Source organism: Bacillus rossius, chromosome 17, assembly GCF_032445375.1.
Source record: "Bacillus rossius redtenbacheri isolate Brsri chromosome 17, Brsri_v3, whole genome shotgun sequence".
Classification (NCBI taxonomy): Eukaryota; Metazoa; Arthropoda; class Insecta; order Phasmatodea; family Bacillidae; genus Bacillus; species Bacillus rossius.
Genome location: NC_086344.1, coordinates 6,368,005 through 6,391,804, shown reverse-complemented (window position 1 = coordinate 6,391,804; position 23,800 = coordinate 6,368,005). Strand labels below are relative to the sequence as shown.

General features: G+C 36.4%; 1 protein-coding gene across 4 annotated transcripts in view; it reads left to right on the top strand.

Annotated features, from left to right (window-relative positions):
- Positions 1 to 23,800, top strand: part of LOC134540854 (DNA methyltransferase 1-associated protein 1) — a 76,728-nt gene that overhangs the window by 33,705 nt on the left and 19,223 nt on the right. For 3 of the 4 annotated variants that reach the window (XM_063383855.1, XM_063383854.1, XM_063383856.1), the window contains exons 5-8: positions 1,694 to 1,801; positions 9,857 to 10,045; positions 15,080 to 15,221; positions 16,289 to 16,360. In XM_063383855.1, the coding sequence (XP_063239925.1) occupies positions 1,694 to 1,801; positions 9,857 to 10,045; positions 15,080 to 15,221; positions 16,289 to 16,360 (511 nt within the window). The remainder of the gene's footprint in view (positions 1 to 1,693; positions 1,802 to 9,856; positions 10,046 to 15,079; positions 15,222 to 16,288; positions 16,361 to 23,800) is intronic. The other variant, XM_063383857.1, reaches the window with a different exon arrangement.

Sequence of the window (23,800 nt, the reverse complement as noted above, 5' to 3'; positions counted from 1 at the left end):
AAACACCACCACTCCCGTCACGTAGCTTCTACTGATAGTTAACATTTTTAGGGACACGCAAAATGAAGGGTGCCACGCTAGCTACGTTGCTAAGCTGGCGCAGAGGACTAGATGATTCACAGGTAGCTGCTGGGACAAGGAAGCGAAGGAAGTGGGCGGGGGACTGGTGACGACATGCTCTCTCTCTCTCTCTCTCTTTTTCTTCTTATTTTTTTCCTATGCCAAACTTTGTTTTTCCAAAAACAAATGTTGAGGGATTTCAGGAAAATCTTTAAAAACAGTAGAATTGTTGTTTTCTGCAAATTTCGTGCTTCACCATAGTTTTGGGTCCTTAAATATGGCAACCTATACAATTATATTCATTTCAGGAATTAAGTTTTCAAGATGTTAAGTATTTAATTTACTTAATGCATATTAAAAAAAAAATATTTTGGTGAACGGTATTAGAATAAGTACAAAGATAAACATAAATAAGACTAGTAAACTTCTGACATTTGTTAAATTTTTTATTTATTTTTTTTTTATAGCAATATTTGTTTTTATAATTTTTATCCTCAAATCCTGAAATTTTTTTCGTGAAGCTCAAATCTTTCAAATACGGGAGATTCCATGGGATTTGAGGATTTGACCGGTCCATCCATAGTGGAGTCCGCAAGCTTTCAAAAATTTCAAATTCAAATGAAATAATTTTGCATCTCAAATCATACTTTTTCAAAATATTTTACTGATATATCAAGTGGACTCGTTCACAAAATATTTATTTGAAAAGAATGTATGTATCCAAGAAGGTTTATTGAGAAATCTTGTTTTTTCTTCCTCAACACAGTACGGGAAAGCTTTTTTTATATTTAAGAAATTACCTGCAATTAAAATTAGAATAGTTTAAATTCTCTATTTATAAGATAAATCAACAAAAATTATGTGGATTTTTCTTGGATTCTTATATTTGAAAAGCAATGTTACACCCTGTGTCAGGCATTTGATATGAAAAAAATTTGATATAAAGTATTCCCAGGAGTCTAGAATGTTGCTCTAGTGAACCAAGTACAAATTCTTGAATGTTGGCATATTGAGTTTCATTGTATCATAAACTTAGAATAACAATTTCAAAATATACATATAAATTATTTCTGCTGCTATACATGATCATAAACATTAGTGTAAATCAGGGCTTAGAGCAGAAGTTGATGCTTGATTTCCTAGCATTTAATAATTTGTACATAGTGCACTATGGCATAAGACCATTCAATTATTCTATTAAATAATTGAATAACTAGTAAACCATGTATCAGTGTTGTTCTCAGTAATGGAAGAATATTCAGCTGTAAAACTAAATAAGTTAATAAATTTACTTGTGAGAAAAGTGCATTCATTCATGGAATGTATGTACTGTTTTCATATTATTACAGTAATTTTTATGTTATTTTTATTTTAGTTAAAATTTTGTAGTAAGGTTATGATAAGTTGGCAGTTTTAGAAAGTTTTTATCTGGCATTTGAAATCTCTTTCAACAGATACTTTAAATACCTGTTTTTAATTTATTTTCAAGTTAAAAGCATTAAGTTAAAGGTCATAAGTTTATGTTCCTGTCAGGTTGTACTCACTCATAACACAAATCTTGCTGCAGTTGCTATATAGTTTTTGGTAATTATTAACGATCGCGAGAGAGTCTAAGAGGATTTCTGTCCAACAGATTCAGGCTGCGACCAGCCACGAAGCCAAACTTTACGTGTTCGACGCGGACCATGAACGACGGAGAAAGGAACAATTGAAAAGGCTCTACGACAGAACGCCCGAGCAGGTTTGTGCCGAACCGGAAGTGTATGTAATTTTTTTTTTCTTTTCAAATTTGGTGCATGTTTGTTAATAATTTACTTCTAGTGAATATTTCAAAGTCGGGAGGGTGACCTACCATGTGAGGCTTCAGGAGGGGCTATTGTACAAATGAGGATGCTGTTGCAAAGCGTGAAAAGTTAAATCTGAGATTGGCCATGGAATACCCTGTTTTATAGCATAATCATTGCTTCAATATTTTAGGGAGTCAAAATTCGGATAAAAAAACCCTCTCGCGTAAACGTTTCATTATGTTTTTGGTCCCGCTATTAGATTCCGAATGTGTTGTGTAGGTATTTTTTCCGTATAAAACAATGTATTTTAAAGTAGAAATCTAATATTTATTTGGAAATTAACTATTTTACTTATTTAATTAACAGAAATACGCAGAGCTCTGATGTGTACATTTTCTTTTAAAGACTTTTTAAACGTTATAACCTTTATCTGTTCGTCTGCGTCGCCGCAGTGTACCACTTATAAAAGTCTAGCCAGCGCTAGATGGCATCATTCATGTTTGGTTATGTTGCTTCCCGTATAGAGCGTGTACACGTAGTCTAATATCGATATCTCACCGATTGAATGTGATGCATTCTGTCTGTCTAGTGCCGAATTAACTACATTTGATAGCCGGCACTCTTTCATGGTAAGTGTGTACTACGACAATAGTTATGCGTTAGTTCAGGCTTGCATTCGGGTCACAGATATTGTTTTTCTAATTAAAGTTGAAGAAAGGATTTTGTTGCATGACTTATTAATTTAAATTGTTTCGCGTGTTTTTGTATACTCTACTTTTTAAATAAACATATTTTCCATGAATGGGTTTTGTTTTTATGAATAACTTTACCTATCACAAAAAATTTTTTGCATAAAAATTTCACTCCTACTTTTCAGACTTGATTTTGGTATAAAATGTGGGACGATTATGCGATAAAACACTATACGTATTTACAAAATTAGTGGTTAGAAATACTGAATATAAGGATTTTCATTAATGATGGGTCAAATCCCAATTTCTTCTAATCAGAATCGTGAACTTGAATCCTTGGGAGTATCTCGAATATACCCTTTGAATCCAAATCTAGGTGTCAGGTCAAAACTATGGTTGTAACAACTCGGATCTCACTGGCTAGCTTTGGCCTGAATTGCACGTAAATAAAACACTTGAATTTTTTGGGTTAAAAAATAGTGTTCAAATTTTGTACAAACGTTGCTCTAAATAATTAATGATGAAAATAAATTTTTCACAAAAATGACCAGTTTTTACTTAATCCTTTGCTAAAAATTCAATTTACTACAATGGCACTAACAACCACAACACAGTTTCAGATAGTTCACAACAAGTCATAAAATAAAAGTTAGTTGTTTCAAGAAAACAACTTTACTGTAGAATAGTACCGAAATGTCTAACAAAATGAAGATTTATTACTGATAATAATATCCTGGGGTTACACACACACGTTACAAGCCAAGGACTCTTTCTGTAGTTAGACTACGAAAAACAAATTTTAAAGTCTCGTTGCAGGCTGAACACCAACAACTGCAGTCAAAAAATTATAAATAAAAAGTCCAAAAATGTTTCTAAATAGGTGCCACCAGGACCTCAGTCGCAAAATATGCTCACCCGATAGCGACCTTTTGGTACCACAACCCCAAAACGACTTACTGGACTTAGTCACTCAGCGGCATCCACCACTCAGGGAAGTGGCAGGTTCGTGGCCATCCACCAATCACATAATTACACAGAAAAATATCAGCCAATCATAGCGCATAGCAACAGCACTGCGACTAGCTTCAGAGTCCGTTCTCACGGTTTCCGAACTCTCCGTCTCTCTCTAAACACTATGCACCTGGCAGACTATTACGTCTGTTCATCTTCAAACAAACGGAAATATCGCGTGATGATTCAAAAATCATCATATTTGTCATTTCAACCTTGAAAACCAAATGTTATTTGTATTTTTTTCATTACACCAAATGTTGTAGTCACATGCACGAAAAGTGCATAAATAAATAAACATCAATAAACATGGACTTAAACACCATAAAACACGGACACTCAATTGTGGTGGCCATTAAAACAAGTAAACGTCATTGTTTCAACCGCGTATAAATCATTGTTACAATCAATCTAACACCATGTGACACAGTAGCAGCTTCCTTGCTGTATGTATCTATGATGAAACAGATGTTGCGAGACTCAAATGTATGTGTGTGTGCACGTGTGTTTTTTATATATATATATATATATATATATATATATATATATATATATATATATATATATATATATATATATATAAAAAACATAAATAATGGTTTATGATTCCAAATAAAATTAGCAGAGATTTTGCTACAAAAGTAGAGTGGCTCTTTTCGAAAGAAATTTTATTTGTAGCGACCCTGGTTTTGTACTCAGAATTTAAATACATCACTCCTGTCATTCTCATTGCTGTCAAGTATTACGGATTTTCCCATAATCATTATTGATTTAGACGTTAGGTCATGGAAATACGGAGTATTACATATTTACTAAGGAAACAGAAAAACTTGATAAGTCAGAAATATTGTGTGTCTGTCAACGTTTTGTACGTCAAATCTTTCACATATAGCTGGTTGGCTGTTGGTACAATAATTTTTAGGTAAAATCCAGTTATTTTTTCCTCCACTCTTTCCCCTTCCTCCTCCTCCTCCAGTTACTCTATCCCTTTTCCCCCTCTCTCTCACCACTCCACCAGACTCTCCACCTCCTTCCCTTTCTGCACCTAAATTCTGTTAAATTCTCTGTTGCGATTGGTTGTTGAGAATACACCTCTCCCCCTCCTCTCTTATCACCTTTTTTTATCTCTTAACCAGTTACTCCACCCTATTCAACCAATGTTCCTCTTCTCCCTTCTTTCCGTTTTTAATTTCCCTTTTCCACCTCCTCCTCACCCTCACCCCTTCCCCACATAGTCTCAAGTTCCCCTGCTAGGTGTCGCTAGTAGAGGTGTAAAAGTAACAAAAAAAAAAGCATCCTTGTATGTATTCGTTACTATAAAAATTAGTACTCGTTACTATCGTATCGTTACGTTACTCGTTACTTCTGATACCTCATATCATGCTATGCTACGTTAGAGCAACGAATCAAGTCGTATTGCGTACGCGTACAGTATGATGTCGCGGCGTTGCAACATTCGTTATTTGTTGAAAACATACTTGTACATTACATACCAAACTGCGTAAGGTGCAATTTTTCACTTTCCCGTATTTTGAACCAGACTTGTGTTTTAAGTCATTCTAAGTTTAATTTGTTTTGTTTAATTTGATTTAATAGGTAAAGTACCTTTGATAAACAGTAAAAAAAACTTGGACGGTGAATTTCCAAATCATACTTTACTTATTAAACAAACATCCTTTTTTGCGCGCATGCGTAAAACACACGAAACAGCAAACGTTTCAACGCACGCATTAATGGTACTTGCGTGAACTGAAACAGCGTAGGTACCCGTGCTACGAGAAATGCGAGTAACGAAATGCGTCCGTGTGTGTTAACGTTTCGTTGCTCGTTGCCACTCAGGGGGAGGCGGAATGGATTATTTTTTTGTTCGCAACTGCGCACGACGTCATGTGGCTGAGAGATAACCCCTGCCACTCGCACAGCCAGACAGCACTCCCGCACATCTTCTCACTCAACTCGCTCATTCTCACACACTATTTCAATAAATCTTTTCAAATATTCAACATCAATACTTTAAACCATTGCGCTTCCTACGGATTAATTATATTTTTTGCACGTGCCTGAATTCAGCTGCAAAAAAAATAAAACGCGTAGACAATTTTTTTCTTCAAAAACCTTGCGAAACACTGTGTTAAAAAACATTCTGAAAGCACATTTTTCTATATAAATGGAAATTCTAAATCACCTACGCCACAAGTAAACATTATACTTTAATATTATGCTAAGAAAACACCTCTTAGTTTAATAGTTATGTAAAGGTGGTGTGATATGTTTTAGATGTCGCACCGTCTTATCATCCACGGAGAAGAGTTACCCGAAAAGCTAACAAGACTATTGCCATGGGAATGGAAATATGGTTTAGGAAATTTTTTTCAAATGTTTGTAAACAGTGAACAACATATACAAACATCTTATAACTGTGAAATTAAAATACAAACAACCCTATAGCAAATTTAATTTCAATATGAAAAAGTCTACAATGTTTACAAGAAACGAAATTGCAATAGCAATACAAAAATTTCGCAATTTTGTTACATTGTTAACATATATATTATTTTTAATAAAGGCAATAAAAATGACATACTAAATATTTGGAATACAATAAATACCTTAAGCCCTACATAATTCCTTCGATATTCACAATAAATACTTTTCTTAAATATAGTAGTCAAAAAATATCGTAAATAAATTATGAACATACATATTATGGTGAAGGAATGTGGACACTATCACACTGAAAAATCTTAGAGAGTAGTTTTCCTCATCTTATTTCTTTCTTTGCGTTTTTGGTCTTGTTCATTAACATATTTCATGTTCAAATACTTGATACGCATATACGTTCTTATCCTGACAAAACAGTTTATAACTTCTTCTGGATGTTTATTTTCAGTAGTTCCGCAAATCATTTTAGTCAGTGATTCAAAAATCTGCTCTTTTTTGCACAAATTGTTGCCATGAACATTATCAAAACACATTTCAGCGATCTTTATTATTTCAAAAAATTCATTAGTGGGACATTTTAAGTTACCCTTTGATTGTACATGTATCCAGCTATCGTCCTCCGAATTGAAATCCGTAGTGCCAAGGTCAGGATATTTATTTCTGAAACGGTGAGCTATATAGCCAGCAACATATTTCAGCCCTTCAAGAGAAATTTCTTCACTTGAAAGGGGCCTGTCCTCTAAATCTAAGTCTATTTCTTCCATGTCAGCAAGATCTATTTCATTTAAAGGTGATTTCTCCTGAAATGTCTTTGTAAAATGCATTTCCTTGCACAAAAGTAGCTCTGTACTTTCATTCTGATAAGCACTGCCCTGTTCCATTTCATTTGACGAAAAATCACTTACCAAACACATTTCGTCTGTCTTCTCATCCGTGTTTTTCCGTTCAGCAAAAACTGCTGCAGAATGTTTTCCCAATATGTAGTTATTGTAGTTTCTAATTCTGTATTTAAAGTCAATGGGCGACGGATGAGTATTTTGATGTCCCATGCCTCTAATATACGAAGAAAAAAAAAAACACTCTAACACATCTTGGTTCAATTTAACTGTGGTTATGTATTTGATGTTCAGTGTGTTTTTTAGGTCAGTAAAGAGGGACTGTAGAGACTTGTTGTTTATTTGTATGCTGATCTGAAAAGGCAACTTATGCTTTGCGCCTTTGACTCTTAGAAATTCAGTTAGTTCAGACATTTCATTCAAAATATCATTTTGTTCTTCTAATTTTGTACCGTACGCATCACAAGGGCGACACGAATTAAAAACATCAAACCAATCATTAAAAAGTTTCAAAACTTTTGCTGTTGGTTGTGCATTTCCTACAATTAATTTTTTTTCGTGGAGATACGTAATTGCATTTGATACCGAATTGGAAAACACCTGAACAGCTGGCTTTACTTTTTGTCTTCCAGAACCTCTGACATCTAGATGATGCTGTGTAAGGCGGGGCGTAAGTTTGAATTCATAAATAGACTTGTTGAGCAATTGCTGTACAAAGTCTTTATCGATCTCCTCACCTTTCACAATGAAACCTTTATCAATGAAATGATTTCTGACTAATTTTAATAAATGAGGTGCATCTGCAAACACAAATATATTTCTGTTGCTATCTGATGGGTTAGGAAATGTGGTGTTGTGTTCATTTATTCCAAATTCTCGCCAACTGCTCTGTTTGTTGCACCCATATCACTTACTAAACCTACAACTTGGTACCCACTATTTTCAAGACTCAAAATTATATCATTCAGTATCGATTTATTCATAGGCGTATCAAAGTCATAATATACAGGCTGTTTCCAATTACTCAACAAGCCCCTAGCCATCACCACTTGTACATAATTATGTGGACCTAAAACTTGCTCTTTTTTTCTGTCAAAGCATATCTGATTGGATATCTTCATTTCATCAAATGATATTACTGTAACTTTTTCAAAATTTGAAAGTTCCCTGGGTTTTAGCTTTCATCAATGAAACAACGTCCTTCAGAATACCACTGTCGCAATTGAATTGTTCCGCCCATTTCCTTAGAGTGCTAATATGCGGTAACGGATATTTCAATTTGTTACGTAAATATCTGTATGCTTTTGCACTGACAGATCTGAGGGAAATAGCGGATGCTATGTCTTCTGCAGACCAACGAATGTGTTTTTTTCTACTTAATATACAGCGGATTTGTCCTGGCGTAAAGAAACGTGACAAAACAACAGCTAATTTGCTATTTAGTTGTGTACCGTGAACATTTTTTAACTTCTGAAGTTGTTCCTTTAATGATCGCTTCTCTTTTTCGATTTCTTTATTTTTCAGAAGTACTTCAGCAACTTGCGACTCAAGAGTCTTAATCGTTACCTGTAGCTGATGTATTATTTCTTCAGGTAATTGAAGTGTTGTGTTCTCAAATGAACTCGTACAAGGTTGAAGGGACTGGATAACATCCTCAGCAGTCTGCTTCTCGGATCTGAAAATAATATTTTATTGCCAGGAACTTCAAACCAAATGTTATTGAGAATCTAGTCAATACCATACAGTCATTCGCTACGTATTTGTAATGAATGGTTCTGTGTAAAATGTAAAAGTGAAATTATCTATTTAAACTACTTAAAGAAAAGTGCATTTCAAAAAAGGTAATGGAGTTAGATTTTCATAACATGCAGATGCATGCTGTAAAAATTGGTTTGTGGCTGAGGGATTTCATTTACGTGAACTATGTTCCAAATTTTTATTTTTATCAATTTTATTTATGCCTACATTCAGTCTTGGGGCAGTTGACTTCATTACGAGGTAAACATTAAACTGTATTAACTTACAAATTTTACCCATTCTAATTTCATTGATTTCAGATGTTCGATGGGGAATATAATTTATTTGCCTGTATTTCAGTTAGAATAAGTTTAAAGTCAAGTCGTATAATCTATTCTAACAGTTACTGGTTCAATTTCCACTATATTAGAGAAAGGTAGTATTTGCGAGCACATTCACAAAAACCAAATTTAGGAGTTAAAAATATTTTCGTGGTGAAATTATTTGCTTACCTGTTTTCAGAGCTGTCTTCAAGCAGAATATCTCGGACAAGGTTTCTTCTGGCCCGAACTGTTCTCCTTTCAGTTCTCTTTGTGTTTTCTGGTACTGAATCCTTGGGCAATAATAAACTTGGAACGGCATCTATTTTCAGTTTGCGAGAGTTGACTGGTGAATATTGCACTAGCTGATGTCTCAGACTCTTGTAGTAACAGGCTTCGTCAAAATGCTGAGAACATATCCGCGCTAAAAAAGAAAAGGAAAATATTTTCTTCTTAAGGACTATGTGTTTAATGTAAACCTACACATTTGATTGGTACAGAATGATATAGGCTACTTACCATTTTTTAAATTAATTTTGTCGCTTCTGCGGCAGCAATGTATCCATTCTTGTTGAAGATCCTCATTTTTTGGAAAGCGGAAAAACTTTATCCCATCACTGTTTCTGCTACTGTTTTTACAACCATAAACATCACAGTATGACATTTAAACGAAATTCGTATACCGTAGACAGCTTTCACTGTGAACGAAAGAATGACAAGACGTACAGAGCTACTGTAGCGCAACAACCATGGCAAGAAGCACAGTAGGGGGTGGTGAGTCAACGCTCTCTGTAGTTGCTGATGTTGGGTGAGCTATCAGCCACGTGACGTCAGCAGCTGCGGGGCGAGGGGAGGCGATGCGCGCGCGCGTACCTGTAGTCTTAGTACCATGGGTGCCACTTGGTACCGGATGCGTGCGGTCCCGGCAGAAGCCGCGCTGAGGCGTGTGTCGCCGGTGTGTCCCGGCGCAGGTGGAGGAGGAGCAGATGCTGCTGAGCGAGCTGCGCAGGATCGAGACGCGCAAGAAGGAGCGCGAGCGCAAGCAGCAGGACCTGCAGAAGCTGATCACGGCGGCCGACAGCCAGGCGGAGGCGCGCAAGTCCGACAAGAAGGTCTCCAAGAAGAAGATGCAGCAGGTGCGGCCTCGCCTGGACACCGTGGTGAGTCCCTCTTGTTCCCGTCTGCCCGTCTGCCCGTCTGCCCATTTGCCCGTCTGCCCGCACCAGTTCAAACTGCTCCACGAGCACTGTAACTTAGTGCAATTTGAGTCTCTTCAATGTGTAGTGACAAGATTTTATTGTGAATTACGATGAAAACAATACTACACCAAATTGCATGTCAATACACCATTAAATAACTAAATGCATGTTAAATACACCATTCAGCACTGAAATGCTGGTGAAATTGGGAATTGAAGCACAATTTAAACAAAAGTATTCGCAAAACACTAAAATTGTTATCCTTTAGTAGCCCATAAGAAGATGTATTATTTTTTTAACACGCAGTTTGTAACAAAATATTACGACCAAGCAGATTTTAATCATCAATTACTAGAGACATGCATATTTCGCGATTGCGATAAAACGAATTTTTACGCGAATTTGAGTACATTTTTAAGAATAACGTGAATTTCTCACATTTTGGATAATAACGCGAAATCCTTGAATTTTCGGCGAACAGTCAGAACATTTTCCTCATTCTAACACGGCAATTCAATTTGTAAATACAGTAACAAACGTGAAACAACAAAAAACCAAAGATAACTACCCACACAGTGTATTTTATAACATGAAAAGTTGCTTTTATTTCTAAACATGTAACAATTTAAGCCTAGGCGTGTAAAAGTCCGAGTAATTACAGCAGGAGACAATCTAAAATGTACTAGGGAAAAACGTAAACTCACGAATATAGAAACGTAACGGAAATGTCGGAAATATTACGTGGCTGATCGTAACATTGTAAGTGCTGATACTGTATTTATGTCACAACTTAGCCGAAATACTGGTACGAGACATGAACTTCACAAGATAAAATGAGTGGAATCTTGGTAACTGTTTTATACGTATTATATAATTTCGGAAGTATTATACTGTTGACGCATATTTTTTAAACTAACCATTTATTTGTGGGGATCGTAAATAATTAATTATTGGTATCAAGACATCAAGATGAACGTAAACTTGAACATGTCACGGCAGCGAGTAAGCGGGTGCGTATACCAATAAACTGGTATTAGAACTGGACAAAACTGGTACACGGGAGGTGGAGCTTATATTTTTTTCCGCTAAGCTCGCTTCTATTGGCTGGCTGCTGATGGAAGGTCACGAGTCTGGGCGGAGCATTCAATGAGTTATACTGCGCATGCGCAGCTCAGAGAACAGACGCCGCAGGCCGCACTGTAACAACAGATGATCGAGTACAATGACCTTTCTCCGCGCAAGGCGCGCAATTGACGGTAAATTTTCATCAATTTGCGCCCCTTTTTTATTTATTTTTACTGTGTAATGTAGCCCGTTCTGAACGCTGCAGGATGCGACTGTATTTTAATTAACTTTAACGTATTTCTTACTTTTCCCTTTATTTACACTTTCCCGCTTTTTACACTTTTTTACTTTGTCCCCATGAAAAGTGCAAATAAGGGGTTTTGCTGTATTTTGATATTCAGCTCGCCTGGACAGTCGATTATCACGGTGTTTACAGCAGGTTGTTTCTCGAAGCGTTGTTCTCTTATATAGTCTTTAGCGTTGTTTGTCCATTGCGTCCATTTTTATTAACCAAATACCAAATTTAAAATGCAAATACGGTGACGATTCGTAACATTCTGTTGTGCGCAAGTTAAAGTTTAACGGGTCGAATTTTGTTACAGATAGTTTTCAACGTCTGTGAAATAAATTAAAGGTGTACAATTTAAAGGTCGGCTAAAACATTAGGCCTATTAAAATGCCTAAAGTGCCGGTAACTGCAAAACAGCGAGCCTCTGAATTTTCTCAACACGGACTTTATGCTAGTGATTCAACCACACTTTTTTGTCGTCACTGTAATGTCACCGTCTCTTGGGATAGGAAAGACTCATGTGAAAAACATGTAGGCAGTGAAAAACACAAGAAGCGTCTCTCTTCATTGCAAGGCTCATCTAGTGCGCCTGAACGCCAGTCGTCAATATCTTCAGCGTTTCAGACAGCAAAAAATAATGTCCAAAAAGACAAAAAGTTGGAATTTATAAAGGAAACAGCAGAGACCTTTATAAAGGCAAATATACCCCTTGAAAAGCTTGATGATCCTAATATCAGGGCATGGCTGAACAAATACATCGAAGGTGCTGGAGACATGCCACTTGCGAGAACAGTCCGTGAGAAATATGTAGGGGACATAGCCAAATGCAGAATTGAAGATGCCAAAACTGCATTAAAGGACAAAAAAATTGACATACTGTGCGACGAAACAACAGATAAAATGGGTAGGTGTGTATTTGTTGTTTTATTTAGAATTCTGAATCTTCAACAGGATAAACCAGAAATATTTGTTGCAGGAGTTCACTTTCTTGAAGCTGCTAATGCCACAAACTGTGTGAGGGCAATTTTAGATTCACTCAAAATGTACAATGTACAGTATGGTGATGTGCTCTCAGTAGTAACCGATGCTGCTCGTTATATGACCAAGGCTGTTAGTACTCTCGAAGTAATCCTTGGAGACCAGTTAACGCATGTCCAGTGCTGGGCACATAAGTTAAATCTTGTTGGCAATGTCTGGGTGAAAGAGTTGCCTGAGTTGAACAATGCTATGAGCAAAATAAAAAATGTGTTCAACAACACCAGGAAAAGAAGGCACCTGTATGCTAGCTTTCTTGAAGAAAAGCATGGAGAGAAACGTCCATTGTTCCCACTTCCTGTTGTTACTAGATGGAATTCCTGGTTCAACAGCGTTTTTTATGTAGCAGACTACATACATGACATTGTTGATTTCTGCAAAACAGATGAACTAAAGGCAACACAAAATTCAGGGGTTGAGTTTCTGTGTTCACTCACAGAAAATGACATTTCTCTCATTCTTTGTCTAGCTGTCTTTGTGAAAGAGCATGCCAAGAGCCTTGTAGAGCTAATACAGAAACTTGAAGGTTCTTTGTATCCAACTGCCCATTCACTATATGGGGACTTGCAAGGTATAAAAAAAAAATTTGAAAACATCACTCGTGGCATTTATTTTGAGGCAACCAGTAGAGCTTTGTCTAACATGCCCCCCGCTAAAGCTGCTGAAGCTAAAGTGTCCATCACAAGAACAGCAACACAAGCCCTTTCCAAACTGAACTCTCTCATGACAACTGACCCAAGTAGAAAGAGATTTGAAGCAATTCAAATTTTTAGTCAGGAAAGTTTGTTGCTTGCTAAATTAAACCCAGAAATGGTGCAGAAACTGAAAACTGTCCATAGTCTCTACTCCATAAGCACTGAAGAATTAACAGCTGGTTTTGGTCAGCTTCAGGACATTGTTACAAAACAAATGGAAACAGACAATTCAGTGGACGTAGTGAAGTCATTGAATGTAGTAAAGCTGTCACAGCCATTGTTTGCTTCCAGCTGCCTTGAAGCCATCTGGATGCCTTCTGCAAACGTTGACTGTGAACGATTTTTGTCCTCATATAACACAGTCTTAACAGACCGCAGGACAAATTTAAGTGAGGCTAATTTGTGTATCATGGCTACTTTTGCTTTCGAGAGCTAAAGTTTGAGGATTTTGTTCCATGTGTTTATGTCACTATTTTAGAGACTTCATATTTATTCTTGCTGGTTTAGGTACTAAAATATTTTCAATTACTGTATGTAAAAAGTGATGTGTAAATTCGATTGTAAATTACTGCTGCTAGTGCAACTGTACAATGCAAGAATGTGTCCAAAATTTCAAGGTATGCTTAGCTTAATTTTTTAAATTTATAGTGCTAAAACTATTTAAAAAATAACACCGCTTTTGATGTATGATAACACCACTTTTAAGGGTAAATAACAACGAATTTTGCTATAAAATAAACCCCAAAACTGCATGTCTCTATCAATTACCTATGTTCCTCGGTTAGTTCATTTTTTTTCCTTGCCGTTTCTGATGTGTACTTTATGCGTAAAATTTTTTTCCAATTTTGGTTTCGTTCCAAGGAAACATCAAAATGTTGGACTTGTGTATTTAAATTACATTTAAACATCTTGTGAATTAATATTGTACTACGCTAGCACCCCGATTTTAAGTATGTATGCTCGCAGTTCCGTGGATTGCGTTTGTAAAATCTCTACCATTGCTATTGAACCACTCCCCTTTCCCAAAGAATAATACTGTATTGATGTTTCATTTTTGAACCAAATATATCCGGTGTTATTTGTGTGTATTTGGTCTTCATAAAAAATAAATCATTAAATATTTAATACTGTTAATGCAACGAAGACAATGCCTGCAGCGTGTGAATATGGCCCTTCTCGCCAACCCACCGCCACACGGACAGTCGTCCGCCCGTCCTCTGCCCTGCGTACGGTCTCGGTTGCTTGAACTTGTTATGCTACTGACCCTCCCGGGGCAAACATTAAAAAATCTCTGCTGCACGTTACAGCTTATCATACCGGCCTTTCATGCATGCCGTTATTCTGACGATCGTGTGAATAGTGACTTCTTCCAGTTGAGAACGGCATGTGGAATGTTAATACTAACGAACTGCTTTTAATTTTTTTTATTACAGGCCTACATATTTTAGATAATTCTCATGTAAAATAAACAAGCAAACCACGTTACTGTAGCACATAGTCTTCTGCCTTTGTTCCCTGCTTACGTACAAACAATATCTGGAACCAATAACCGAAGATTTATAAAGTCTTCTGCCTTTGTTCCCTGCTTACGTACAAACAATATCTGGAACCAATAACCGAAGATTTATAAAGTCGGTTTCAAGTCAGGTGTTTTGAAGGAACCCAAACTGGAAAATTGTGGAACCGCGCAGGCCTAAACAAGGTGACTCCAGTGGTAAGGCACAAGACTCGCATTCTGATGGATCTGTCTTCGAATCGTGGTCCTACGTTCCTGATCTCTTTTTTTCCCCCCCAGATCGCAAATGCGGGAATGAACCTTTGCTGTGGGCCGTGGCTGGTTTCTTTGAAGTGTGTCGCCGTCACAGAAACGTTTGAGCCCGGATGAAGGAGTGAGTGTGTCCGTGCTCGCAGACGGTGGAGACGGCCGGCATCAAGTTCCCGGACTACAAGAGCAGCGTCGTGGCGCTCCGCTCGCAGCGCATGAAGCTGCCGGCCAACGTGGGCCAGAAGAAGATCAAGAACATAGAGCAGATGCTGCAAGGACTCTGCATAGGTGAGTGCGATGCTTCCGCGCCTTCCCTGCGTCTCGCGTGATTGGGCCGTGGAGGGGACCCCGAGCCACTAGTAAACATTTCTGCCTTAGCGAATCAGTGAAAGGCGTGATGGAGCAAATGAACTGTTCAACCTTCGCCCAAATATAATAGGACTCTGATGAACTACTTCACAGAGCAACCATGTCTCTAATAGTATATTTCCTGATAGTTTGTCTCTTGAGTAGGTCTTATAACAAAAAAAAAAAACCTCTTAATATTATAGATTTAATTTGTTTTATTGTATGAGTTTAAATAATTTTTCACTTGACCTATAGGCACCGTGCGCGCCACTCTGGCGGCCAACGGTGTAACTAACTGCGGGACGGCAGGAATTGAGTAACTGCGCATCGCTAGTGTGTCACTTCTAAACAGTTCAAAACGACTAGCAATATGAATGTATTTAAAAAGCGGAAAGTTAACACAAATTGCTGTGTGGTTGGGTGTAGTAATGCGTACAGAAACACATCACCTGATATAGTGTTTTATTCATTTCCAAAGCGGAAAACTGAAGAACAACGACGAAAGTTGTGGGTTCAAGCGGTACGCAGACAAAAGTAAGTAGGTGTACACTGCTTATAAACTGTTATATGCCAAAGTTAAACAATATGTAGGCATATAATGCTATAAAAGCAGTTAATTTCTGCACAAAGTATGCTAAAATTATGTTAAGTATCACGGTAATCACATAGTTTATTTACATTTATGCCTAGCATCTGTAGCTGCGACAGTAAATAATGTAAGCTCTGTGAAACACATTTGAAAATATTATTCCGAGTTTTGCATAAAAGTGGTCAAATTTATGTGCTTGAACATTTTTTTCTAAATTGATAAACATTTATACAAAATAAAAAAATAAAATAATGTTTGCTTTTACAGTTTTATATTTTTTGAACTTGCGGAGGTTTTAAGAAAAATATTCGCCAGCACTACTCTATCGTTTTACTTTTATTTTAGTACATTTACTAATTTGTTATTTATATAGAGGCTATTAGTGTATTATTTAGTAAAAGTTACATTTTTATTTCAGTGTTGATAATTCACCTCGGGAACCAACAACCACCTCAAGAATATGCAGTGTTCACTTTATTGGAAAAAAAAGGTCAGGACACCCTAACAATCCTGCATACGTCCCCAGTTTATTTCCAAAAAACTATAAAAAGATAGCTGCCTCATCACACGCTTCCGAGAGGTGTGAAAGATCCGCGAAAAGGTTAAAAAACAGTAGCTATGTAGATATTATAGATAATGAATGTTCAATGAGTGCTGCTATTAAGAAACATGAAGTTGCAATACAGACAGATGTAAATGAAACAATTGTCTGTGATTTTGTTTTTTCTTGTACAACTGATGGGGATGAATTGTCGAATCAAGCTTCTATTCCATTGCAAGTCTGCCTTAATTCGTATAAGAAACGTTATGACAAAAGCTCAGGAACAAGTGATATGTGTAATGAAATACAATGTTTTCAAGGATACCCCTCAATAAGAGATGAGACAGAACTACGAGACTTAACGGGCATGACTTTTGCTGTTTTTAATCCATTGTTAGGGCCCCCTGAAAGTGGTGAATAAAATTTTCAGATTTCGTCATTAAAAATTACCAAAAGCGGTGTTAAAATTCACTTTAAAACACAAATGCGGTGCTAAAATTCACTTAAAAACACAAAAGCGGTGCTTTAAAAAAAAAAAAAAAAAAAATCGCGTGTTTCTGTAAATATATCTAAAATTATTTAAGTTAAATAATTTTACTTGAACCTACTCATTACTGAATACCCTAAACAAATAGGTTACATATATTTATATGACAATATTTTTGATTTAGACACTGATTATTAGTTTGTTCCCATAAACTAATCTGGAAAACTATTAATCCCTTTAACAAAATCGAGGACGCACCATAATGCCGAAATGCCAAATTGATCACGACGACAGCTAGAAAACTACTGTGTACCACAACGCCAAAAGATGTCATTACAGGGCTGCCACAAAGGTTGGGTTAGGTTAGACTAGGTTAGGTTAGGTTAGGCTAGGCTAGGCTAGGTTAGGCTAGGCTAGGTTAGGCTAGGCTAGGTTAGGTAAGGTAGGTAAGGTAATTAAGGTAAGTAAGGTAAGGTTAGGTTTGATTGTGGTATTTTGGCGTTAAGGTACATTTAAGAAACACACACAAATTCATTCAGTTGTTATTTCGGCTTTGTGGTCAATTTTGACATTCGGCGTTATGGTATTTCCGCGTTGTTGTAAGGACCCAACAAAATCTATAAAAACTGTTGGCCAACTAATCATCATCGTCACACCATTCGAAAATTAATGTTTGTTTACATTTTCCCGCTTTTTGGCGCGATTTAATCTGCTTGATACTACGACGCTGTTCCAACTATATGGCAGCGCCCCCGGCTGACGTGATATGGCCACTCACGTAAGGCTGTTACAAACACCGTTCGCCCAATCATCTGCTTGCTTTTGTATTTATCCGGTGTCGCTGTTCCAAGCTGACGTCAGTGCCCCGAGCGGTGTGCGTACGCTTTAAAACTTCGCCTGTTTGTCTTATCTATCCAAACATTATGCCGGAAAGGAAAATAAACGCCGTAGTTTTGCGTATTTTTACAGTATATTTTTTGGTTTAACATTATAACGTGAGCGTGTGTAAGCTTTTGTTTGCTTTAGTGCATTTATGTTTGTTTGGCGGCCATGTTGCGGTGTTTGTTTACCATTGACGAGACAAGTCTTTTAACCAGTATTTAAATTTCGTGTAAAAACACTGCGATTTCGCGTTTTAATACAAAATTTTGTGTATAAATGCTGTGTTATGGCGATTTCGCGTAAAAACTGTATTTAACGGTGATTTCGCGTTTATCGTCGTTTAATCGCGATCGTGAAAAGAACAGGCCCCTATCCATTGTTAACATTGTTACTTAATCAAACACAATCTTACAGCAAGATTAGTAAAGAAAATCGTTTGCTAACATTTTTAATGAAGATGAAAACTGGCTTGTCATATTCTGCTATGAGGGTGATGTTCGGAGTTCACCGTACAACTATATCACTTATTTTCACCACTACTCTAATGTTGCTAGCATCTACAGTGGCTAATTATGTGTTTTGTCCTAGCAGGGAAAGTATAATGGAAACATTCCCTGCAATTTTCAAAAGAAAGTACCCTAATTGCCGAGTAATAATTGATTGTACGGAAATTAAAGTAGAACAGCCACCTATTGTTGATCAAAGAATTTTTCTTTATTCTAATTACAAGGGTACTTACACAATAAAATTCCTGATAGGCATTTCACCTAGTGGAATGGTGACCAAATCAAAATGCTATGGTGGCAGATCGAGTGACACATTAATTACAAATGATTGTGGATTATTGATTCTATTAGAAGTTGGCGATGAGGTCATGGCCGACAAAGGTTTTCCAGGAATAAAAACAAGCCTCTCCGACAAAGGGGTCATTGTTGTTACTCCGTCATACCTTCATGATGGAAAATTAACAGCTGAAGAAGTGGAAACTACTTACAGTATTGCCAGTGTTAGAATTCATGTTAAGAGGTGCATTCAACCAATTAAAATCTTTTTACATTTTAGACAAACTATCAATTGAACTGCTCCCCTTTATTGACGATAGTGTTCATATGTGTTGTGTTTTAGTCAATTTGCAGTCTCCTATCATTAAAAATAAAACATAAAGACGGATTTTTACTATGTAAACATACTGAATGAGTAATTTAATGTATTAAATAAGTATGACTACAAAGTTAATAAATTTAAGTTAGTCAAGACATGGAAAGTCTACACGAAAACAGATAAACAGAGGAAATGCAATCTGCTATGAATAACATTTATTATTATTATGTACATTTTTTGATTACTAGACATTTACTGCAACAAGTTTAGGTAAATAGTGATTAAAATAGAATGTTTCTATTTTATCAATACAGTTCTCAATGTACGTCAAGTTTTTTGTAGTGATGGTTCGAATCCCATTTTTCTCGAATCCGAATCTCGAATCCCAAACAGTACCTCAAATCCACCCCTCGAATCTGAATCCAGTTCTCAAGGGTTAATTACAAAATAATTTATAAGTTAAGAGAAAAATTTAAACATTATGCAGAATTATTTAACTCTTTAAATTTTTATTTAAAAAAACAAGGATTTTGACACGGTCTGGATCAAGACGATTCCGTTTTTGGTCACATATGTTTCCTGCAGTGCTGAACAAACGTTCAGAGAACACTGTCGCAGGTGGTGAACACAAATATTTTTTGGACAGTTTATGTAGCCTGGGTGAACACGCAGATTGAGTTTTCCAGTATTCGAGAATGTTTATTTCTGGGTTAACTGTAAGATCACGTAAGAATCTGGTCACTTCATCAATTGCTGTAGAATCCGACTTGGTGGATTTAAGGCATTCAGGCAATATCTGTGAGTACAGTGATTCATGTATCCACGGAAATCGGAAAACGAAATTCAACATTCGACGGAACAATATTTTGTAGTTACCAACTTGACATTTGTTTAAAGTCCCAAATGAAAGTAAACGCTTTCCTGAAATATTTAATGGAAACTGAATGGCGCCATCTTGGCTTCAATGGTTTTAGGCCATAACCATAAGAAATATTGTTGTGCGTCTTTTAAAATTAAGCCTCACTAAAGCATAGTGATTAATATGCCCGAAGTTAAAAGTGACGGGGTATTTTCTCTAGTTTACCCATTAAAATTTTTTATATTAATATTAGTTTTTTTTATGTTGCTCAAAATGATTGCCTAACAAATTCATTGGTTGGCCATCATGGAATTCTCAGATAATACATATTTTAACGTTGGTAGTCTACACAAACCAAACTTGGTCCTAAAAAAGTTCATAAATAGAATGTGTATCAGAATATTTAAACAGGGTGGCCACTCACCGGGAAAACCGGGAAAACCGGGATTTATCAGGGAAATCACGTTGATCGGGAATTATCAGGGAAATGTCAGGGAATTTTTTTAATTACCGGGAATTTTTTGTCTCATGTATATTTCCGCAGAGCTGCCAACCATTACGGATTTTCCGTAATTATTACGAATTTAACACCGAATTACGGAACATCGCTGGTTTATTACGGAAACGAGGCTTTGTGCTGCGCGGTAACGGAAAAAAAAATTCCGTTTCTGGTGTGCGTGTTTCGTGAACGCAGTTCGAATACATCACGTGGTTGCGCAGATAACGGAACTAGTAAGTGTGCGCATGTACTGTCGAAATAAGTATATTAATTCTTGTGTCTTGTAATAGAAATGGTACGGTATTACGTCCGTTGTACGATACAACTAGTACATATTCTCGGACTTTTCGTTTGTTAGCTTCTTACATCACGATAATTTTTGTACGGTACTTTGGCTAACCTGTGTTGTGTACATTCTTGAGAGCCATTTTTTTTCATCAAAGTGTTTTTGTCGTGTCTACAGACGTGAAACCTGTTTATGTTGTTCGATAGTGTTGTGTTCTTCAGTGCCGATTGTAGAAATGAAGCGTGTGACAGAACAATGTGTATCTGGGGCAAAAAAAAAAGAACGTTATTCTTCAGAACTTTCGCCAAACTATTCAAAAGAATGTCCTTGCTTGTCATCTTCAAATGTTTTGGAACGCCACGCGTTTTGTAATGTATGCACGTGTGACTTTTCGATTGCGCATGGTGGAAGGGATGACTGTAGACGGCATATTGAATCAAAGAAACATGCAGAACATATTAAAGCCGTGACGAGCAATAAATCTATATCGTCGTTTTTCGCTATATCTGAATAAACGAAAGTAACAAACGCAGAGTTAATGTTTACAAGTTTTTTGGTAGAACACAATTTACCGATAGCAGTAGCCAATCATTCGGGTAATTTGTATAGAGCTATGTTTCCGGACTCAAGAATTGCACGGAAATACAGCTGTGCGAGAACAAAAATATCTGCCTTAGTGGAGAGGAGTATATGGCTGGTGAAACTAAATTGAAACTGTTGAATCTTTAGTAAGTGGACCATTTGCTTTAGCTACAGATGGGAGTACTGATTGTAATGGAGTGAAGATTTATCCATTAGTTGTTTCATTTTTAAATCAAACACAAGGTAAAATTTGCACTGTACTGTTATCCCTGGTTGAGAGTACTAAGACTAAGAATATTTCGCAACTAGAAATGTTACACTTTAAATCAAAAATGAATGTAAGAACAGTTATCAAAAGTCGTGTGAAAAAATGTTTGAGCGCTCACCACTGAAATACCTCATTACTAGGGACAGGAAAAAATCGCGGGTTCAATGACCTGTAGGATGAACTCCATAGTTCTGCGTACTCTCGGTCAAATGCCACCCACTCATTGGCTGCTGTCTTTTGAGACGTCCCAACGTAGCAGCCTGAGATTCGATAAAGCTTTGGTCGGGTGTTTCTCATTGGCCCAGAGTCATCCAGATGAGTAGTGAGCCAATAGCAGAGGCAGCACTGAGGTATAACTATTTGTATTTTAGCCTATCGCGAAATGAATTTGCGAGTTTTTCCGGTCTCTAGACATAAAACAAAACACAGACTGCAGGTCATTGAAAGGGACGCTATAATGTAAAGTGACATATTTAAAATGTATTATGTTATTTAACGAACTTACGTATGTATATAATGAAGAAAATACAGCAGGGTGCTAAAATGTGAGTAATCTCTTTCTATAATATTATATAATTTCATCAAAATTATGTTTTTTTGTAATTGTAAATATCAGGGAAATTTTGAATTTTTGATCAGGGAAATCAGGGAAAAATCAGGGAATATTTTTGGTGACTGTGAGTGGCCACCATGTTAAAATTGAATTGCGATTAAAATAATAATTGTATAATGTATTAATTCTTGTCATTCATTATTTCATTGTTATTACTACATGTGCGACCGTAACTTGTGATGAAAGCCGGCATTATTGTTGTATTACTAAGTAACAGATTTCTCGGTAAAGTTATTTCAAAAAAAAAAAACAAGATTCATATTTAGTCTAGATCCTAAATGTGCTTTATTTTATTTTTTAGCATATTCTGAGAATAAATATGTGATTTATGCCTTATTTAATGCCAATGTAGCGACAATGCATCCATGTTCATGAATATAAAGTAAGTTTCCCAAATCAGTACATGCTTCATAATTTTTTTTTTTATATAATAACGAATTAAAAGTACAATACAGTAGAACCTCGTTAATCCGTGATGCGCAAATTCGGGAATCGGATAATCCTGGACGATTTAAAAGAGAAGAAAAAAAAGAGAAGTAAAATTTGTCAGCGCTTAAAATTAACGTCACGCGGGCCGGGGGCCGGCAAACACTACAAGCCATCGCGTGGGCCGCCAAACTCTGCAAAGCTGTTTGTACCGACCCTTTGTGTCGCCCCCCTTTCAGCTGTCACATTTGTCACTCTTTAAACTTGAGGGGTATGTCCTGACTTCTGCTTCCCGTCTTCCTTTGTTTGTTTCCACCCGCCAACGCACGGCAGGCGCCTGGTAGTCCAGGAAACCAAGACTTAAAAAGGCACAAACCTGTGAAAAATTTGTCCAAAGCTGAATTTTTGCACAGTTGTAGATTTGACTATGCTTAATAACATACCGAAAGTTTACCGCTGTAGACCTTGTGCGTATCACCGAAAATTTGCATTTAAGTCCTAGATGACAGCGACTTACATCAGTCCATTAAAATGCTACCCATTTTTACAGTTTTTAATTTAGACTGTCCATAAAATTACCAAAATAATCTTGAGACTGTAATACAGCCATTAATGTTGTAAAAAGCATAAAATTTTAATATTGAAGATATGATATTAAGTGATTAATTCATGACATATTTTTTTTTATCTTTGCCACTCAGATAAAAATACTATTTACACCAATTTGAAGAGTCCAATGCGAAAAATGTCCAAATAAATGTTTTTGGTTATACCTTTAGCTTTAAGACGGTATATTTATAAAGAGTCTAACGTAATTAGTTGGCTCATTAAAGCGGCCCGAGCGTTGCAGTGTACTGCGGCCGTACTGATCTCTCACGGCCACCGCCGTTCCAGCGCGGCATTGCGACACACTGCGTACTGCGACACTCATTCAACTTGGTCTTATTTAGGGATTACTTAAAACATAGCTAATTCATATGAGAGGGTGTATTTATGTTACATGTAATGAGATATGCATTTTTTTTCTTATATGAATGTTTTTTGATACAAAAATTAACAATAAACGATTTCTGCTTGGAACTTGTAAATGAAAAACTCTAGAGGACCTCTGGTTTTATATCTGCATGGATTTATTCTGATTAAAAAATTTTATTATTAAAAATTATTTTTTTAGCAACAATTTTTTTTTATTTCTGATACATCGTTTTATTTTCGATCAGAACAATGCAAAATTTTAATGTAGCCTGTATTCGACAAAATGAAAAATTATATATTTACTTCTTTAAAATCAGTTTACTACATAAAAATTGAATAAAACGATACATCGTAAATGTACTCTGAGTTTTTTTTTCACTTTTACAACATAATTCCTATAATAATAGGTTT